Source organism: Thamnophis sirtalis, unplaced genomic scaffold (assembly GCF_051295495.1).
Source record: "Thamnophis sirtalis isolate CommonGarterSnake01/CBP01778 unplaced genomic scaffold, rThaSir2_p1.2 scaffold_3, whole genome shotgun sequence".
Classification (NCBI taxonomy): domain Eukaryota; kingdom Metazoa; phylum Chordata; class Lepidosauria; order Squamata; family Natricidae; genus Thamnophis; species Thamnophis sirtalis.
Window position 1 is genome coordinate 42,525,857 of NW_028261383.1, and position 18,846 is coordinate 42,544,702.

Here is an 18,846-nt window from a genome sequence, read left to right on the forward strand (position 1 = left end):
AGCACAACCCAGGGGCATTACTGTGAGCTTCTGTTCCAGATTATGTTGGCCAAGTACTACCATCTGCTGAAGACTTTTACTAACATGAGAATTTATGTTGGAGGTTTTAAAGTACGTGAGCTTCTCTTCTGGCTCTTCCCTCTTCATTTCACTGCGATGGTTATTTTGATTTTCCAAATGTCACATCTGACACTTGAAGTTCTGAACATGTTGTACCTAGATTTCAACTTATTGCACTTTCTCTTGACAGAACCTAGAAGGAAAAGCATTGCAAAATAGTTCCTTTCTAGTGATGTGAATATAGTAAGGAGAAAGAAATTATCCCAAACTCTCTTTATACAAAATGCACATACATGAAAATGTTTCAGAATGTTACCTTAATCAGTGAGACAAAGGCATATAAATGTAAATAAATAAACAAACCTTCAACATAACCTTTATTCAATTAAATTTATATGCCACCCATCTGACCAATAAGGAGACTTATATATTGAAACATTTTCAGGCGACACAGAATTTGGAAATTGAAATCCACATAAATGGTTATGTATAGATAGTATATAGCATTTTTAATAAAAAGTTTTTATTTTATTTTTTTAAATATGAACATTCAATCTTTCCTTAAACAGTATATTGTCTGGTTACAAATATCTCTGCAATAACCCTCAAAATTTACAACATCATTTACATTAATATTAATTTTCTAATCTTAGAATTTTAGTATATTAAACAGTTGAACATAGTGAACTATGTGGGAGGCTACATGTGCATGCACGGGGGTAGGGCGCATGTGTGTGGGGCGGGGCACACACAGGACATGGATGCATGCACGCAGGGGGTTGCATACACAGGGGTTGTGCGTACATTGCATTTTGGGGGTTCGGTTGAGCTTTGGGTACTCGGTCCGGAAAAGGTTAGCCATCACTGGTCTAGAATATCTTACCTGATTCAGTTGTTCAGTTGTCTCAGCATTAACTTTCACAGTTTTAATTCTCACTTATCATCTGTGGATTTCACTCCATATTTAAGGGGTCACTTAGGGGTCATGCGTAAGTGCACAGGCGTGTCACATTTTGATTTTCTTATTTTCTTTGTTTGAATTTGTCATTTTTGTTTGACGAATAAAAATAAATAAAATAAAAGGGGGAAAAACTGGTACTGTGGAATTTTCATAAGGTTATCTCTAGCATGAGGAGCGCTTGCCTATAAAGTCATCAAAAGTTGGGCATGACTGAATGGCTAAAACAACAACATCTAATGAAACATCTATTTTACTTAGTACATTCTTGATGACAAAACCCTGGACTTGCTTAAGCTAAATACATTTGTCAACATACATTTGGAAACAACTGAAATCTCACCACCATTAATGCTGTGGATATTTAATCTCAATCAATCAAGCAATCAATCAATCAATCAGAATAGAGTTGGAAGGGACCTTGGAGGTCTTCTAGTCCAGCCCATGATCTTATAACTAAATTAATATTATTTATTATTAAGATCATATTACTATGATCTTAATACCCAGAGTCTGAACTTTCTAATTACAGATGCTAAAAAAAGAGCCTTGTCACTTTACTGCAAAATCTCAAACCCAATTATACTAAGCTCCAAATCTTAGACAACTGCAGAATCATTTGGAAGGGGGGGGGGATGAAAAGGGAAGGAATGCTTATCTAACTGAGAATGATGGATGGATTATCTGTGCTCACAGCTCTGTACCAAAAGCTGTGTTGACTTCCAGAGTGATCGACAAGGAAAAGTACACAGTTTTCTCAACAATGGCAGGAATAAATCTTGTAGAAATAAAATGAGACGATGAAAATTAGATGATTCCAGATTATTTACATCAAGCTGACTTCAGAGTTCTCTCCATTCGCAAGTGCAAGATATATATTTGATGAAATCTTTCCATTGATTCATAAACTATTCCCAGCTGTTTTACACTGTTGTGTTTTCCATGTGTTCTTAATCAATTACAAAAATGCCTTCGTAGAAGGCTTAGCATTATTTAATGCTATATGTTGCATTGTCTCAGCACTTGCTTAGACTAATGGAGCATCATTTTGTGCTTTGCTATTCATGCTGGTTCAGTAGAACTAGAGTTCAGCTTTGTCTAGTGGTCTCTTCACAGCTTTCATTTTGATTTTATTTGTCTCTTTCCCTAGAACTGCATCCCCACTTTTAGTCAACCTCTTCTGATCCCTTCCTCCAGTTGTATTTATTTTGAAAAGCTTGATTTGACTTCCACTTATTTACTTTAACTTTATTTTGCCAACAAACTCACTCATCTCTGGCCATTAAAACACATTTATTTATACACCTCAATTATTGTTTACCTTCTGTCGAAAGGACAGTAGACCTCCCTGATGTTTCCTTGATACTAATGTGAACTCTTTGTTACCCAATCTTAGAGCTTATATTTCCATTTATTAGAGGGTGACTCAGTGCATGGAAATGAAAAAGTGGAGAGTAATTGAGTAATTTAGAAGCAGAGAGGGATGCATCATCTAACTACCTGGACATTCATTGATTGTCTGTCTGTCTGTCTGTCTGTCTGTCTGTCTGTCTATCTATCATCTATCTATCTATCTATCTATCTATCTATCTATCTATCTATCTATCTAATCTATCTAAATAATCTATCATCTATCTATCATCTATCCAACCATCCATCATCTCTCATCTCTCTCCCTCCCTCCCTCCATCCCTCTCCATCCATCCATCCATACATCCATACATCTATCTATCCATCTGTCCATCCATCATCTATCCTCCCTTTCTCTCTCTCTCCCTCATCTTTAAAATTATCATCTTCCTTACCTTATAAATTTCGGTCCTGTGAAGTGCTTGGTGTTAATGCAAATATTCAAATTCCAGATGCTAGAGGAATGAGTGTTTCCCTATTTGCAAAGAAGCCTTTCTATGCATATTTTAATATTGAATGTCTTCAGCCTTTCATTCAAGCAAAGGTGTCATGGAATTGGAAGAGGAATTAGATAGTGTGAGGAAAACACCACATTCTTGTCAAAAGCTCCAGCATCAGAATAGTCATTAATTCTGCCACCACTGCTCTAGCTTCACAATGTTTTACTCTGAGTTTTTTTATTCCTGGTTTCTAAAGAAAAAGTAACACCCAGAGGTGGCCTTCCTGTTAGGAAAGTGAGGTGGTTGCCTCAGGCATAATGTTTAGGGAGTCACAAAATGAAAAACAAATTGTTTTATATTTGTTATTATTGTTTTTTTACTGACACAGATGGAAAGGTGTTGTCGGATCTTCTGGCTTGGATGCCAAAATAACCTCTCTTAGTTTAGGTAGAGTGTGTGTAGGATTGTAGCTAGATGGATGACCCCATTAGCTGCTCCTCCTCAGGCAACAAAATCCCTGGGCTAGGCCATTAATTCTTTGGAATCATTGTTTCTCCTACACAGCAAGGATTGATGATTGCGATCCTGGCAAAGTCCCTTTAAGCAGGGAATCTGCCCAGCAAAGAGTGGGAAACAAAACTTGTTTTGGATGATTTGAAGTTCTCTGCTCTGAAATACTATTTTGATTTAGGCAGGAAAGCTCAGCCAATGTGGAAGAAGAAGTCAGCTAAAAAAACAAAATGGAGTAAGGATAAAAAATAATACTGTGTATTGACAGGATCAATAGTTGCAAACCTATGGGCCCTGAGATAGTACGAGGAGCCATGGATTATTTGAATTTCAGCTTCTTAGGCTCCAATTACACAAAGTCCTTGAGTTAAAGCCATTCATATAATGACCATTCGAAATTACAACTGCACTGAAAAAAGTAACGTATGACTGTTTTCATACTTACGACTGTTGCAGCATCTCCATGGTCATGTCATCAAAATTAGGTGCTTAGCAACTGGCATGTATTTATGACAGTGGCACTATCCTGTAGTCAAATGATCACCACTTGTAACCTTCCCAACCAGCTTCCAACAAATAAAGTCAATGGAGGAAGCCAGATTCGCTTAATGACCATGTGATTCACTTAACAACTGTGGCAAAAAAGATTGTAAAATGGGGCAAAAATTACTTAACAACTGCCTTACTTAGCAACTGAAATTTAGGGCTTAGTTGTGGTCATAGGTCCAGGGTTACTTCCTTCCCAAATTGGTTACCATTTTTTTCTGAGGTTAGAGAACTGGAAAGCCTCTTCAAGGATGCACGATACAGACTGACAATAAAGCCTAGGGAGTTACTTTAAATCCAAACTAGCAGTCAGAAGACACAATGAAAACTGCTCAATTTCACAGCACATGAACAGACTTAACCATAGTTTCAAATGGAAAACCGTGAGCATGCTAGTCCAAGCTTATTTAAAAAATAATAGATAATTCCTGGAGGTTTTGGCATTCAGAGAAATCAGCCATCAACAAGCACATAGAGAAATCATATTTACACACCATTCAAAAGCGACAATGAAAAAGCTAAAAGAAAGAAAAAGACCATAAGACCTCATTGCCAGCAATCAATACTTAAATAAGCACGAATTAACACTAAGATTAATATCAGACAAAAAAATATCAAGCAGTAAACAACAGTCTAATGATTGAATCTTGTTCAATGATCTAGATTTTTAATGCAACAGAATTATGAATTGAACTTCCAATAATATTGCCTGGGCATCATCGTACCTATGTGTTCAACTAGATACGTTAAGTTGTAACATAACCTATAAGATGGCCAAAAGCAGCACTGCAACCCTTCACTCCAGCTCTAATTTGAAAGTTCAGTGCAGGGGTGAATTCCTCCTGATTCTGTGAACCAGTAGTAAAAATGCTTTAAAAAATGCAGGCACCAGTATGCCCATACTGGGGCGTACTGGTCGTGTCCCACCACTCCTAGCAATTAAAGCTGGTAATAAACTATGTGCTACAGATTCAATTTATTTATTATTTGCATCCCACCTTGATTATTTGATTAACTCAAGGTGCTGAATGTATTACACGCATCTTCTTCCTCCTATTTTGCTCACTACAACAACAATAACCCTGTGAGGAGGATTGGAGTGACTGGTCCAAAGTCATCCAAGCTGGCTTTCAGGGCTCAGGTGGGACTTGAACTCATGATCTCCCACTTTCTAGCCTGGTGTCTTAACTACTAGACCAAACTGGATTTTGAATACATTACTACAATAATATCTTCTTTAAAAAAGATATGAATTGGTCATTTTTGCCTTCTGTCCTTGTGTAATGCCTCTTGCCCTTGTTGACTCTTTTGTTCCTTCCTTCCTTCCCAAAGTCTTAAACGGAACAAATATTAGGCCATTTACTCTTTTCTTCCAGAACACATTTTCAACTCTATGAATTCTATGAACTGATAATTTTTTTTATCTCCTGTCCTTGTGTAATGCCTCTTGCCCTCATTGATCTTTTGTTCCTTCTTAATGTCTTAAAAAGGAGCAAAATATTAGGCAATTTATTCTTTTTTTCAAAAACACATTCCCAACTACAGTAGCTTCAAGATACCACTGTCTTCAGGTTTCTATCACAGTCTTCTAGTTGAAAGTATGTCGACTAAGCTTCAAATTGCAATGTTACAAATGAAGCTCCATCTGTTTTCATGTATGCCACATTTCGATTGCACTGTCACTGGACCTTTTTAACCACTGTCAAGTTTCTAAGCATGCTTATACTGTTGCAACTATTATCACTTCTCATCTTACCAATTAACTAGGAGAAAAGCAGTGAGGAATGGAATGTAGGCTACAAACATCAAGAAGACAAACTGTGAGACCCAAGGACACTTCAGCAGGTTGTTGAAAACCTCAGAAATGCTTTCTTATAACAATACAATGATATTCAATTGGACAATGTGACCTGACTAATAAGGGAAGGAAGAATTCTATACTTTAATTATGTGGGATTGTGTGGAAATTACCTAGATCTGTTTTTGCCAAAATGATGTACTCAATAAAGTTTTGCATCAAGAGTTTGGATCATCTCAACCATGCTTGCTTGCTTGGGTTCTTCAGTTGGAAGGTTAATTCACACATGTGACGATCCTGATGACAAATTATCTGTCTGAAATGGTATAGAGTCTCCTGCTTGGTTGGTGGAGGAGGATTGGAGAACTTCTGGGGTCCCTTCCAACTCTATTATTCTGTTCTGTTATTCTGTTATTCTTTCTATTATTATGTGTATCCATTCCATCAAGCCCAAAGAAACTCTGGAATGATATAGGCTCTCCTACCATGGCAGGGGATTAGACCAGATCTCCAAGGACCCTTATTCTATCTTCTAAAACAAACATCTCTAGAGAAGAACAAACACAGTATCTATCTACTGCATATACTCTACAACATCTTGTTGTAGTCATCTACAACAATGGCAATGATAAGTTTGTCTACTGATGCTTCATGGGAAGAATGTCCATTCACATCTTTCTTTCTGTTCAACTGTCTTGCTGGTAGAAAACTGAGCACTGAAAGTCAACCTTACTCAGGGCCCAGCTGGCATATCTCTCTAAACCCTAGATTTCTAAAAATAATCAGTAGCTCCAGGAAGCCACACAGGAAATGAACTGAAGAAGATGGAAATAAATCTACTGAGAGATCTAATGAGGGAGGAGAAAAGGCCTAGGACAAGCACTGATCACAGCAAACTGTTACCGCAATTGTTAGTTTTCTTGAGTATTATCGTTTTAATCTTCACAGGCAGTGATTTCTTTTCTCTCTTTCTCTCTTACCACAGAAATAGACCCAAATCCTTATGAACATGTTAAACCCTTCCGCTATCAACTCTACCTTACTTTATTCCAAAACTTGTCTTATATAAAATGCCTTTTCTCAAGAGAGTCTTTGTTAATTATCGTCCTTCTCCTACACATATTAAAAATAGCAAAGTAATCCTTGCATTAAGCATTTGCATTCTTGCTGAAATATGTACTTCTAGCAAATTCCTAATTAATTGCTGGTTTGCTGGTTTAATGAGCAATAAAGGAACATAAATAAAACAAGGCAAGGCATCACTCTCCAGCTTTGAAACTACCACTACAGATGTTACATTTGGAACAACTTACTCTATCAAATGAGCTACCGTGTCCTTATTTTATTGCATTTATTAAATTTTTATGCCACCTTTAGAGAAGATGGGTGAAATAAAATAAAATAAAATAAAAACATAAGTAAAATCAAATTTTGGAATCCTTTAATGACTATTTGTTAACTATCAACTACTCATTCTTTCCTGAAAATAAATGTTATGTAAAAAAAGAAATTTGTTTCATATAAGCCAGGGTCCTTCAAACTGGCAGCCTGAGGGCTGGATATGCCACACACAAACCATGCCCCTCCCCCAGCTCCACAAATGGGAAAATGTCACGAAACATCACGTGATGGCAATGTGACGTGGTGAGTTTGACACCCTTGATATAAATGATTCTAAACTTTGTCCTTTTGTGGAAGTAAAGATAGATAGATTTTTAAAACAACTGAGTGAAGAAGCTGCATCAAGGTGAAGTACTTTTTTGTTTTTAAATGTGTGTTTAATGAGAAACATCTCGCTTATAAATTCATTTATACACAAGATAAGATCACTTTGTTTTCTAACTTGTCACTTCATTATCACATTTCTGTACAGACTATGAAAATTATATTTGGATTTTCATACCATTGCTGTACTGTGCTCAGCAATGAGTTCTTACAGGAGGATGAGATTGCCAAATTATTCATGAGATTTCAATCATTTTTTAAAATGAAATGGCTCCACCATGAGATGGCATGATTGTATCCCAACTAGGAAATGTTACTTATCTCTGCATTATAACAGCAAGAAAGAAAACAGCAACTAATTCCAATAATATGCCTGCTCGTTGAAAACTTCATTCTCACAAACCACTAATGCTGTAATAACTCTCCAGAAACAATTACATAGAACAGTTACTGCCGATGTTTTGTCTTATAGATTGAGCAATTTTCAGCAAAACACCAGATTATGGTGGGGTTTATTTTTTCCAGGTGAAGATATTACCAATACATTAAATCAGAGGTGGGTTTCCTACCAGTTCGGCTTGCCATGCCCCCGAACCGGTTCTATCAGTGGTGGCACCATCTTGATTTTTGGTTCTGCGCATGCACAGAACAATCTTCATTGCAAAAATTTAATTTTCCCCCCTTTTCTAATGTTGTACGCATGGGCCGATCTTTTTATGTGCAAATGCACACATGTGCAGAGTGTGCATGCAAAAAAAATTGCATGCCAAAGTGGCAGTAATGCCAATAGCAACCCACTCCTGCATTAAATGTCTAAAAAAATATACACATCTGATTAATAACCACAATTTTTACATGTTGTATTTCACTTGCTCACAATATTGTTTCATGTCAGTACAAAGTGGGCTTCAGATATGCTATGCACGGTGAAAAATATGACTAAACTCAGGGTCCCTAAACTGGGATTAGGAAATTCTTTCCAGCATAAATTAGTGAAGGCACTGGGCAAATGGAGCCTTGACAGCATGTGAATTGAAAGCCAGCAATTGATGAAGTGAAAACCAAAAGTGAGTTAGAACATCTATCCTTTCTAACAAATCTTTCAGTTTTGTTTCTGGTTTTATTGTTGCTATTTCTTCTCTCCCCAAAAATCAGCCAGTGCAGAAAGCTCTTCCTATACCTGTGAATTGGTTGCTTCAATAGGTCTTGTGAAGTTTGGTTGAGGGGCACTGATGCCTAGTGGCTACATTAGTAAGTTTGTGATTGTATTTATTTAATAAACAAACTTATATACCTTTCTCCCAGAAGGAAACTAACACCCATTTTTCTCTCTACATATTTTTAAATTATTTAACTATAAAGTTTATTAGCCACCTGTCTTACCTCAGGGTCACTCTGGGCAGCTTATAATCATAAAAGATAGGAAATTGTATAAGCTAGAAGCATAAGTTAGTTAATACTGTACAAAAAGCCAAACACTGCAACCAGAGGTGGGTTGCTAAATTTTTTACTACTGGTTTGGGCGTGCTCAGGCATGCACTCATGCGCACATGTGCAGAAGCGTCTGGTTGGGTGGGCACAGCCTCCTGTGCCGCTACTACCGGTTCACCCGATCCAGGTCAAATTGGCACCAACCCACTTCTGACTGCAATCCAATGAAAGATGGGGAGGATCAGAGCAGGATGGGGGGAGGTGGGATCTGTTATTAATCTATCAACCACTTTCAATGTGATGTTTCCCCCATTAGACCCCCCAAGCTAACTGGTAGAGTCAGGCCTTTAGGCTCTTAGGAAAATTGGAAAGCTGGAAGAGGACATCACTTGGAGTGGGAGGGGGAATATGTTCCAGAGGGCAACACAATGAGAGAGTCCCTTCTCCTAGACCTCACCAGTCAAAATACTCATGTCAATGGGCCCGCAGCATGCCTCCCTTGCTGGCATCGGTGGGATGGGCCAACCTCAGTGGAAAGAGATGGTTCCCTCAAGTAGCATGGACTCATGCCATGAAGGGCTTTAAAGATGATTAACAGCACCTTGAATTGCACCCAGCAGCAGATCAGCAGCAGACCATATGTGGTTATATACATACAGGTAATCCTATGGCCACAATTGAGTAGAATAATTTCTGTTGTAACTTTTAAATGGTCACTAAATGAACTGTTATAAGTTGAGGACTATATCTATCTATCTATCTATCTATCTATCTATCTATCTATCTATCTATCTATCTATCTATCTACCTACCTACCTACCTACCTACCTACCCACCCACCCACCCACCCACCCACCCACCCACCCACCCACCCATCCATCCATCCATCATCTATCACCTCTCTCTCTCTCTCTCTCTCTCTCTCTCTCATCTATCTAGCTATCTAGCTATCATCTCTCTTTCCACCCCCCCATCCATCCATCCATCCATCCATCCCATCCATCCATCTATCCATCTATCTATCTATCTATCCATCTATCCATTTATCCATCTATCCATCTATCCATCCATCATCTATCCTCTCTCTCTCTCTCTCCATCCATCCATTATTCCACGCACTCCCCCCACTCACCCATCCATCATCTATCATCCCTCTCTCTCTCCCTCCATCCCTCTCCCTCTCCATCCATCCATCCATCCATCCATCATCTATCCTCTCTCTCTCTCTCTTTCTCTCTCTCCATCCATCCATTATTCCACCCACCCACCCACCCATCCATCTCTCTATCCCTCTCCCTCTCCATCCATCCATTCATCCATCCATCCATCCATCCATCCACCCACCCACCCACCCACCCACCCACCCACCCACCCATCTATCATCTATCTATCTATCTATCTATCTATCTATCTATCTATCTATCTATCTATCTATCTATCTATTTATCTATCTATCTACCACTGAATTTATTTGCCCAAATAACTCTCAGCAATGCCCAACATTAAAACCATAAAAAATAAATATATTTAAAAGAATAAAAAATAAAATCCCAATCAAGATAAAATATAGTTAAAAGATAGGGAGAGAGGGAACAAGCCATGTGGGAAGGGAGGTGGGATTGCCTCTTAATTCAACAACCATCTCCAATATGATGTTTCCCAATTAGAGCGCCAAGCCGTAACTTCAGGGCTTGCAAAAGGACAGATGGATGGGATCCCAATCAGGGTGAATACCTGAATTCCTTACAGGTTCGCAAATGGGAGTGTGCCTGCATGGTCGTTTCACTCGCATGCACCCCATCCACACATGCACTCACCCATTCATCCATACACTTTGATCGTGTGTGCAGCTTGCACGCATGTGTGCAACTTGCACGCATGTGTGCGGATTGCATGCATGTGCATAGCTTGCACACATTTGCATGGCTTGAAAACGTGCCTAAATAGGACAGCCTAGAGCTTGGGCGGGTGAGTGGGTGGGCAGGCCTACCCGCAATTTCCACTACCGGTTTGGGAGAATTGGTCCGAACTGGCTAAATACCACCTCTGGACCCAATCTGACCTCAGGGGGCAAGATGTCTCCAAAGGGCAGAAGCCACAGCAGAGAAAGCCCTTCTCCTGGACCCCCAAGCTATCTCTGGTTACTATACTATTTTATTTAATCTATTCCAATTCAAAAGGAAGCAGTAAATGCTTTTCATCCCCATTGTTCAAGTCACAAAACTAAAGTGTTCACTATGTAAATACTCCATTCTCCTGATAAACAAAACTCTTCTCTGGTGTTACCTTAAGGATGTTGTCTACCCTAGAGGAAGCAGTGGTGCATTCAGCCTCTCGAGCCTTATAAAAGCTAATTGAATTAGTTTTTAATGTGATGGGAGGAAAAACACATGGGGAGCAATTGTTCATGTAAGTAATGAAAGTAAATTAATACCCATACGAAACCAAATCTTGTTTTCTCCGGACCTTACTCATTTTTTTAGAATGTAGCTCCTGTTTGTTCACTTTTTGATATATCTACAAATCCATATAAATAAGACATTTGTTAGGAAAAATGAACATGAAATGGATACAAATATTTATGCAGACTTTTTTTAAAAAAAAATCTGAGATTGACATATGATAAAATAGGAGGAATTGAAAAGATATAAATAGAGAGACACTAACGGGAATTAGAATGAATAGGAAACTGTTGCATTGAAAATTAGAAATTTCTGGGGGAGAAAGTTATGTTGGATATGTTTACCACCTTGAGTTATTTGTAAAAATAATAAAAATGAAATATAAATAAATACATTTCTCATTTGTATTTTCATTTCTTGGATTTTTTTTCCCCTAGGATGGGTCACTAAGTTATTAACTAGAGTAATTCCTGACTAATATCTTCTTTTTATATCTCTATCTGTTTAAATAATGGGATGCTTTTCACTTTTAACTTAGAGAAGAAGAAAGGTTGAAAAATATATATAAGGAAATTGATCTAGTCATGAAATAAAAATAATTTTGTCTCCTGGAACATGCAAATCTGAGAACCACAAAATTTCTGAAATTGCTCTGAAAAGAAATGCCTGCAGAGGACAATCTCAAAGAATATTATATCTTAATCTTTATAGACCAACCTTCCTCAACTGTCTGCTCTATATATACACTAATATTCAGCATCCAGAATGGCAGCCTAAATTCCCAAAGACTATAAAGATATTCAGCAGATTCTGACCAGTTCTGGAAAGCTGGTAGTGAAAATTTTGAGTAGTTCGGAGAACCGCTAAATACCACCTCTGACTGGCCCCGCCCCCATCTATTGTCTGCCTTCTGAGTCCCAGCTGATCAGGAGGGAATGGAGATTTTGCAGTATCCTTCCACTGGACTGGGGTAGGGATGGAGATTTTACAGTATCCTTCTCTTGCCATGCCCACCAAGCCACAGCCATCCAGCCTGCCACACCCACCAAGCCACGCCCACAGAACCGGTAGTGAAAAAAAATGAATCCCACCACACACATGTGACAATTCCAGCTGGCTATTACTATAATAATAATATTTATTAACTGGCAATTGACCATGGAGAACCAGTTTGGTGTAAAGGCACCAAGCTAGGAAATGACCATGTACTCTAGTCTTTTTCTTAGGCAAAAACCAGCTGAATGAGCCAATCATGCTCTCTTAGTCCCAGGAAAAAAGCAATAACAAATCACTTCTGGAATCTTGTCAAAAAAACTGCAAGGGCCTATCTTCAAGACTGACTTGGAGTCACACACAAAGACCGATGGCCATAGCACGTAGCAGAATAACAGTGTTGGAAGATCTTCTAATCCAACTTGCTCAAGCAAGAGACCCTATGCCATTTTAGACAAGTGGTTGTCCTGTCTGTTCTTAAAAACCTCTAATGATGGAGCACCCACAACTTCAGATGGCAAGTCATTCCATTGATTAATTGTTGTTGAGTCACTTCTTTCCATATTGCTTATAAAATGTGGTTCTATCCATGTACTTATCAGGAGTCAAGGATGACTTATGGACTGTTATATTTTAAAGCTGTTCTGAATTTAATTGCAAGAGTGATAGAAAAGGTTCTGCTCCAACTGAACCTATAGACCCTAACCTGTTATCACTATTTATCCCAAGACAGTTTGTGGATCAAATTTTGATGTCAATTGGAAACTTTATGTGCTACAGAAATAATTCCAGTAATAACACTGTGATAGCAACAGCAGAGCTATAAAAGAGATAATGGCAGAACAATCAGTTCCTATAAAAATAATGAACATGGAATGGCTGAAGACAGATTCCAGAGAAATCAACGTATTAGCTTATGGAAGTGGACGAAAGGTCTCAGCACAAAAAGTAATTGTCATGGTGGAATGAAAAAAAAAACAAATCAAAAAGAGTTTGACTTGTTTTTTTGTTATTATTGTTATACTGCGTGTTCATTTTTTTTGCCAGATAGCCCTTCAAAGGTTCTCAAGAACTCTTCAGATAAAGGTTAAGCAGAAAATAGATCTGCACCTTTTGCTATGGGTGATGTACTCTAGATTGTCCAGCATTCTGGTTTCCTACTACTTCCTACAGACACACACACACACACACACGGAGGGAGGCAGAGAGAGGGGGGGGAGGGAGACGGGGAGGGAGGGAGAGAGAGAGAGAGAGAGAGAGAGAGGGAGGGAGGGAGAGAATGAATGAATTACAGAGTGGGAAGGGACATTGGAAGTCTTCTAGTCCAACCCCCTGCTCCAGCAGGAGATCCTATACTACATTGATCTCTCTCTCCACTCACTTCTCATATTATACTGGTGAAATAAAGAAAGCTTAGAGTAGGGGTGTCAAACTCACATTGTTATGGCAGTGTCATGTGAGTATCAGAACTTTCCCCCCTTCACTAAACCAGGCATGGTTGTGGCCAGCACGTGACATATCCAGCCCACGGACCGGGAGTTTGAGAGCCCTGGCTTAGAGTATGGCATAACCTATGTGGGATGTTTATGAACATAGTTCTAGACCCAGGTGATGTACACAATAGTAAATAGTAAAGTAAACTCTGATCTGGATGGCTAAAGGTAAATTTCTTGATCCAGCCTAGCATATGATTCTCCGATATCTTCATTTATCCTCCATCTGTATCATTATTGCTACTCAATCAGGTCTTGTTGTCAGATCCAGTGTAAATGTATAAGGAATCTGTAAATGTTACCAGATATGATTGCATTACTGTTGATGCTTTATCCAACAAACAATTTCCAGAACAGTCCTCATGTTCACCTTGTGGCTCCTGAAACAACTTATTTTAAGATGTGTTTCTTGTAAAATTGTTTTCATTATTTTTAATCTATTATTCTCTTGCCCCTTAATAATTATCTCTCGGTAACTTCCCATTAGAATGGATATAAAACAAAAGTCACAGACAGAGCCAATAAGTCACTATTTTGAAAGACTGTTCAGTCAAGTCCTACAGATGCTATGACCATTCTCCTAAAACTAGATTAGCTGAGCAAGATCTCAGCAACCTTGAACAGCTGCAGAGATTCAGGGAAAGGCTGAGATATTCAAAATGAACACATCAGTATTATTAATCTGTAACTATGGTAACCCTTCTAGTTTAGAATGAGCCAGTTGATTTCAAACTTGGCTACAAAGGTTCAAGCATTAAATGTATCATCTCCAGAATATTCATTCATACATTATTCATTCATTCATTCTCAATATTTGTACGTCTGGAAAACCCTCCTTCCAGCAACAGAAAAGAATTTACCAAAAAAATATAGCATATGCCTCAAAACCTAGCATCAGATAACTTAATGGTCTGGAGACAGCAAAAACAAAATAAATCAGATAAGGCTAACATATAGTTCAGGAAAGACAAAACAAAACAAATTAACTTGTTCAGTCTATTTAATCAGCCAAAAGAGTGGGAAGAACCTAGGGTAGAAATTCTAGAAATATATTTGATTGCACTTAAATGAGAAGTCTAGTTTTTAATTACCAACAATCCTTCTTGCACTGTGCATAAAGGAGCATGGTACAATTATATATATTTCAGTTCCAGAATGCCATATGACCTGATACAGATCACAGCCTGCTTCTAACTATCTCCAATTTCTTTAATTAAGCATATGTTATCCTCATTTATAAACTAGAAAGTGATTATTAACCGGTTCAGAACTTGGTTTATAACTTTGAATAAATCAAATTTAGCTGATTGTCCTTCTGGTTCATCAGAATTTTTTTAACTTGTTTTTTCTTTAATATTTTCTCAACATTTTCTTGAAAACCTCTTAGAGTTGACATCAAAAAACATTTTCTTTCTATTGCAGATATCCAGATGCAATCTTACCTGAGCATGCACCATGTCTTTTTTGTTACCTTGATGAAGTTTCTAAAGCCTTTGTCAGCATTACCAAGCATTTGTAAAACACTTTTATAGTCTCCTTGTCTTCCTCCCAATCCCCTCCCATGTCTCCAAAACTTTCTGGCAGTTCTCTTGTCTTTATGACCCACAGAGGAGCCCTCAGGTTTCTGCTATGCTACTATCAGTGCCATTAAATGTTCAAAGTCATCTAATTGAAATTTGAACCAACCATGTAACAAACACTTTTTATAAGCTAGCTTTTATCCCTAGCTTTTGTGTAGCACACAATTTCCTAAAGCCTCTGGTCTTTGGTCTTGGTCTTGAGGTTCAAAGTTTCTTCAGTTGACAGAAGACTGGCTACCAGTTAGCCTAAGATTCTATCACTTTTCAGGACTTAATTCCAATATTTCCATTCTTGCTGAAGACATTTAAAAGACTCATGGGCCAACCCAACATCTGTGTCATCAATTTCTCACCACATTAAAAATTGTTGTTGAGAAAAGGAAGAAGAAAAAATGTTCTCTTATAATATTTTATTCCAACATCCTCATCTGCTTTAGTGAGGGCCTCATAATCAAATTCCCAGCATCAATAACATTCTGCATAAATGTCTATGGTGATTCTCAGTCATCCAGGTCACGGTTGTCCCAAATGTGTTTTTTCAAGAGCTCTGAAGAAATTTTTTGGATGAGAAGTGAAACATCTTCAAAGAAAAACCAGAAAGTGCAGTTGCTTCTTGAAAAAACACGTTTGAGATAACATTCTGCATACTAAACACACCCAGACAAATGTAGGGTAGAAAACTGGACAATCAACAAATGCAAGTTGTATTCTTCAGGAGCATTCTTTCTCCATATTAGTAATTATAAATTATTAAATATAAAATAATTAATTATAATTATTAATTAATTAATTATAATTATAAAATGTACATGGGACAGTACCATCATTTCTATTTCATTTGTTAAAAGGCAAGAGGCAAATAGTCCTTGTTTTCAACCCAATCAAGTTGCAGCGTCTTTCATCTGCCTATGTCATTATGTCTGTGACCAGACTGATTCCAAAAGCTAAACTCCAAGAATTGTTCTTCCATGAATATTGGAAGATATTGTCAATAAGATTGACAATACTCTGGACATTGTTCAAAAAAACTTCATGCAATAAGATTCAAATCAGAACACAATCACCCTACTTCATCCCATCCTGGTAGACTCTGGTAGAATCATCCATGCCTCAACCAAACTCTGCTAGTCTTTTGAATTAAAAAACCTTGCCATCCTATACCCAAAGGCTAATATAAGATGTCATCACATCCTTCAATCAAGCACACCGTCCTGTGTTCCTCATAACAGAAAGAGCAGAAACAGAGGGAATAGCAAGAGGCAAAGTTTCTTCATCTCTTTCTTAACATATGATTCAGACTAACGCCAAATCAGGAACAGATATTCTATTGTGTCTACAATTTCACAGTAGATGGTTTCCTGAATAACAAGGAGAACTTACCTGACATGCATTGTACAGAAGCTGATGCTCAAATTTCTTGATTCCCAAGATGTTCTGGAACATCTCATACAGCTGCTCCTTGCTGAGAATCAACTCTGAAGCAGCACTTGCTGTCATTCTGGCTTGAGCTTTGCGTGGATCTTCTTCCCCTCGATATATTGCATCAAATTTTGCCATCCAGGAACTCAGGACAGTCTCCTTACTGAGACCATCAATCTCAGGCAGGCTACGGACCCTCTTTTCGATATGTTTCTTGAAGACTTCTCGGGAGTCATTAGCTGAGAACCCACCACTCTGAACCATTCTGGCGACACGGTCACTTTTCAGAAATACCTACAAGGTAAACAAAAACATATACTCAATCCTTCCTAAATCTGAAAGAACTGGAAACATATCTCATTATAAAACCCCATATGACTCCTTTGTGGGGCTACCACAAAGAAGAGGGAGTCAAGCTATTCTGCAAAGCACCTGAGGGCAGGATAGGAAGCAATGGGTGAAAACTACTGTAATCAAGGAGAGACACAACCTAGAATTAAGAAGACATTTCTTGGCAATTAGAACAATTAATTAGTGGAACCTTCAGACGTTGTGAATGCTCCAGCACTGGAAACTTTTATGAAGAGATTGGATAACGATTTGTCTGAAATGGTATAGGGTTTCCTCCCTAAGCATGGGGTTGGACTAGAAGACCTCCAAGGTCCCTTCCAATTCTATTCTATTCCATTCCATCCCATCCCATCCCATTCCATCCCATTCCATCCCATTCCATCCCATTCCATTCCATTCTATTGCCACCAACTATATGTGACATTGCAATCTGGGAATTTGTTGGTGAGATTGTTTGTGGAATAATGGAGCATGAAGTGTACATTGTCAATGTTTTAGATGGGGTGGGGGGAGGGAAGTAATATTTTATACGATAGTCTTATTCCAGTTTTGTAGAGATAATCTTATGTACTGTAAGTTAACTTTGATCCTTTGTCATACCACAGTTCAATAGCAGAGAATATCCTCTATATGTAGGTTCAAATAGAACAGGAGAATAAGGTCTGAGAACCCTATCAAATTCTGAACATTTGAAGAAAAGAAACATGTTTCTAAAGGTTTCAGGGGCTTTATTATTTTGGTTTTAGACCATTCTCCACATTTCATGCAGAAATTCAATCTATTTTGCAATGGAAATGAGCTCTGGTCGCAAATACCCATTTCTATGCATTGGATGCAAATTGATCATATTTTGAATTCTCGTTCGAAGAATGTCATATTCCGTGGTAATGAAATTATGTGCTGTTTCTCCCAGTGCTCAATCTCAGTTTTATGGGACAAATGGGCATCCCTAGCTTGGCTAGTTTTTTGAAAAAGCTAATTTAAGTCAGGTTCAGACATGAATTAGTGCTCAGAATGAAGGGTATCAGGAGAGCCCAAAACTGCAAACTAGACTGTGCAATCAGAACATATCCTAAAGGGAGACAATGGCTAACCATTTAACTGATGTTGCTAGGAAAACTACTTCCCTATAGTCAGACAAATATCACGCTATCCATTCTATTACATCCATGTATGGGATTGAAAATGGGCTTCCTTCATTTTCTGTTATGAGCTGTGTTTAACTAGCTTTCATTCATGGGTCTATGATTTCCAGAAAGAGTTTCTTCTTTAACCCTTCTTGATTGTGTTCCAAGGTCAGTACAATATAAGTTTCAAAAGGTACAAATATAATCCCAAAATACCATAGCAGTACAGGTGTAAGTTAACCATTATATAATTGTATTATAACTAAGCAGGTATCTATTTTAGGCAGCTAACTCAGTGGCATCTGCAGCAAATCACCAGGATGCTAAAAGGACAACATACATGTGGCAATGCCATAAAATAAGCGCTGGTGTCTGATAGAAGGTGTGGCCTTTGTATGATGACACTTTTCCTTGTTTGCACCCTCATTCCCCCTGCACACACCAATGAATTAATTGCTCATATTTTATTTCGTATCTTCCTTAAGACTTACATTGGCTCTTTACTCTTTTCACAGCCTATGCCAATAAGACTCCTTCTGTTCATGGATGGAGGAATCAGGATTGTACACTGCTTGAAAAAAAATATCCTAATTCTTCATTAGA

The 18,846-nt window shown here is 38.1% G+C and overlaps 2 protein-coding genes across 20 annotated transcripts in view; one reads left to right on the forward strand and one right to left on the reverse strand.

Annotated features, from left to right (window-relative positions):
• CEP15 (centrosomal protein 15) overlaps positions 1–18,846 on the forward strand; it is a 431,988-nt gene that overhangs the window by 395,550 nt on the left and 17,592 nt on the right. The gene's annotated exons all lie outside the window — the stretch shown is intronic.
• The window catches only part of CADPS (calcium dependent secretion activator), a 434,367-nt gene that overhangs the window by 306,457 nt on the left and 109,064 nt on the right, over positions 1–18,846 (reverse strand). For all 19 annotated transcript variants that reach the window (XM_087708812.1, XM_087708811.1, XM_087708807.1 and 16 more), the window contains exon 3: positions 16,727–17,059. In XM_087708812.1, coding sequence (XP_087564938.1) covers positions 16,727–17,059 — 333 coding nt within the window. The remainder of the gene's footprint in view (positions 1–16,726; positions 17,060–18,846) is intronic.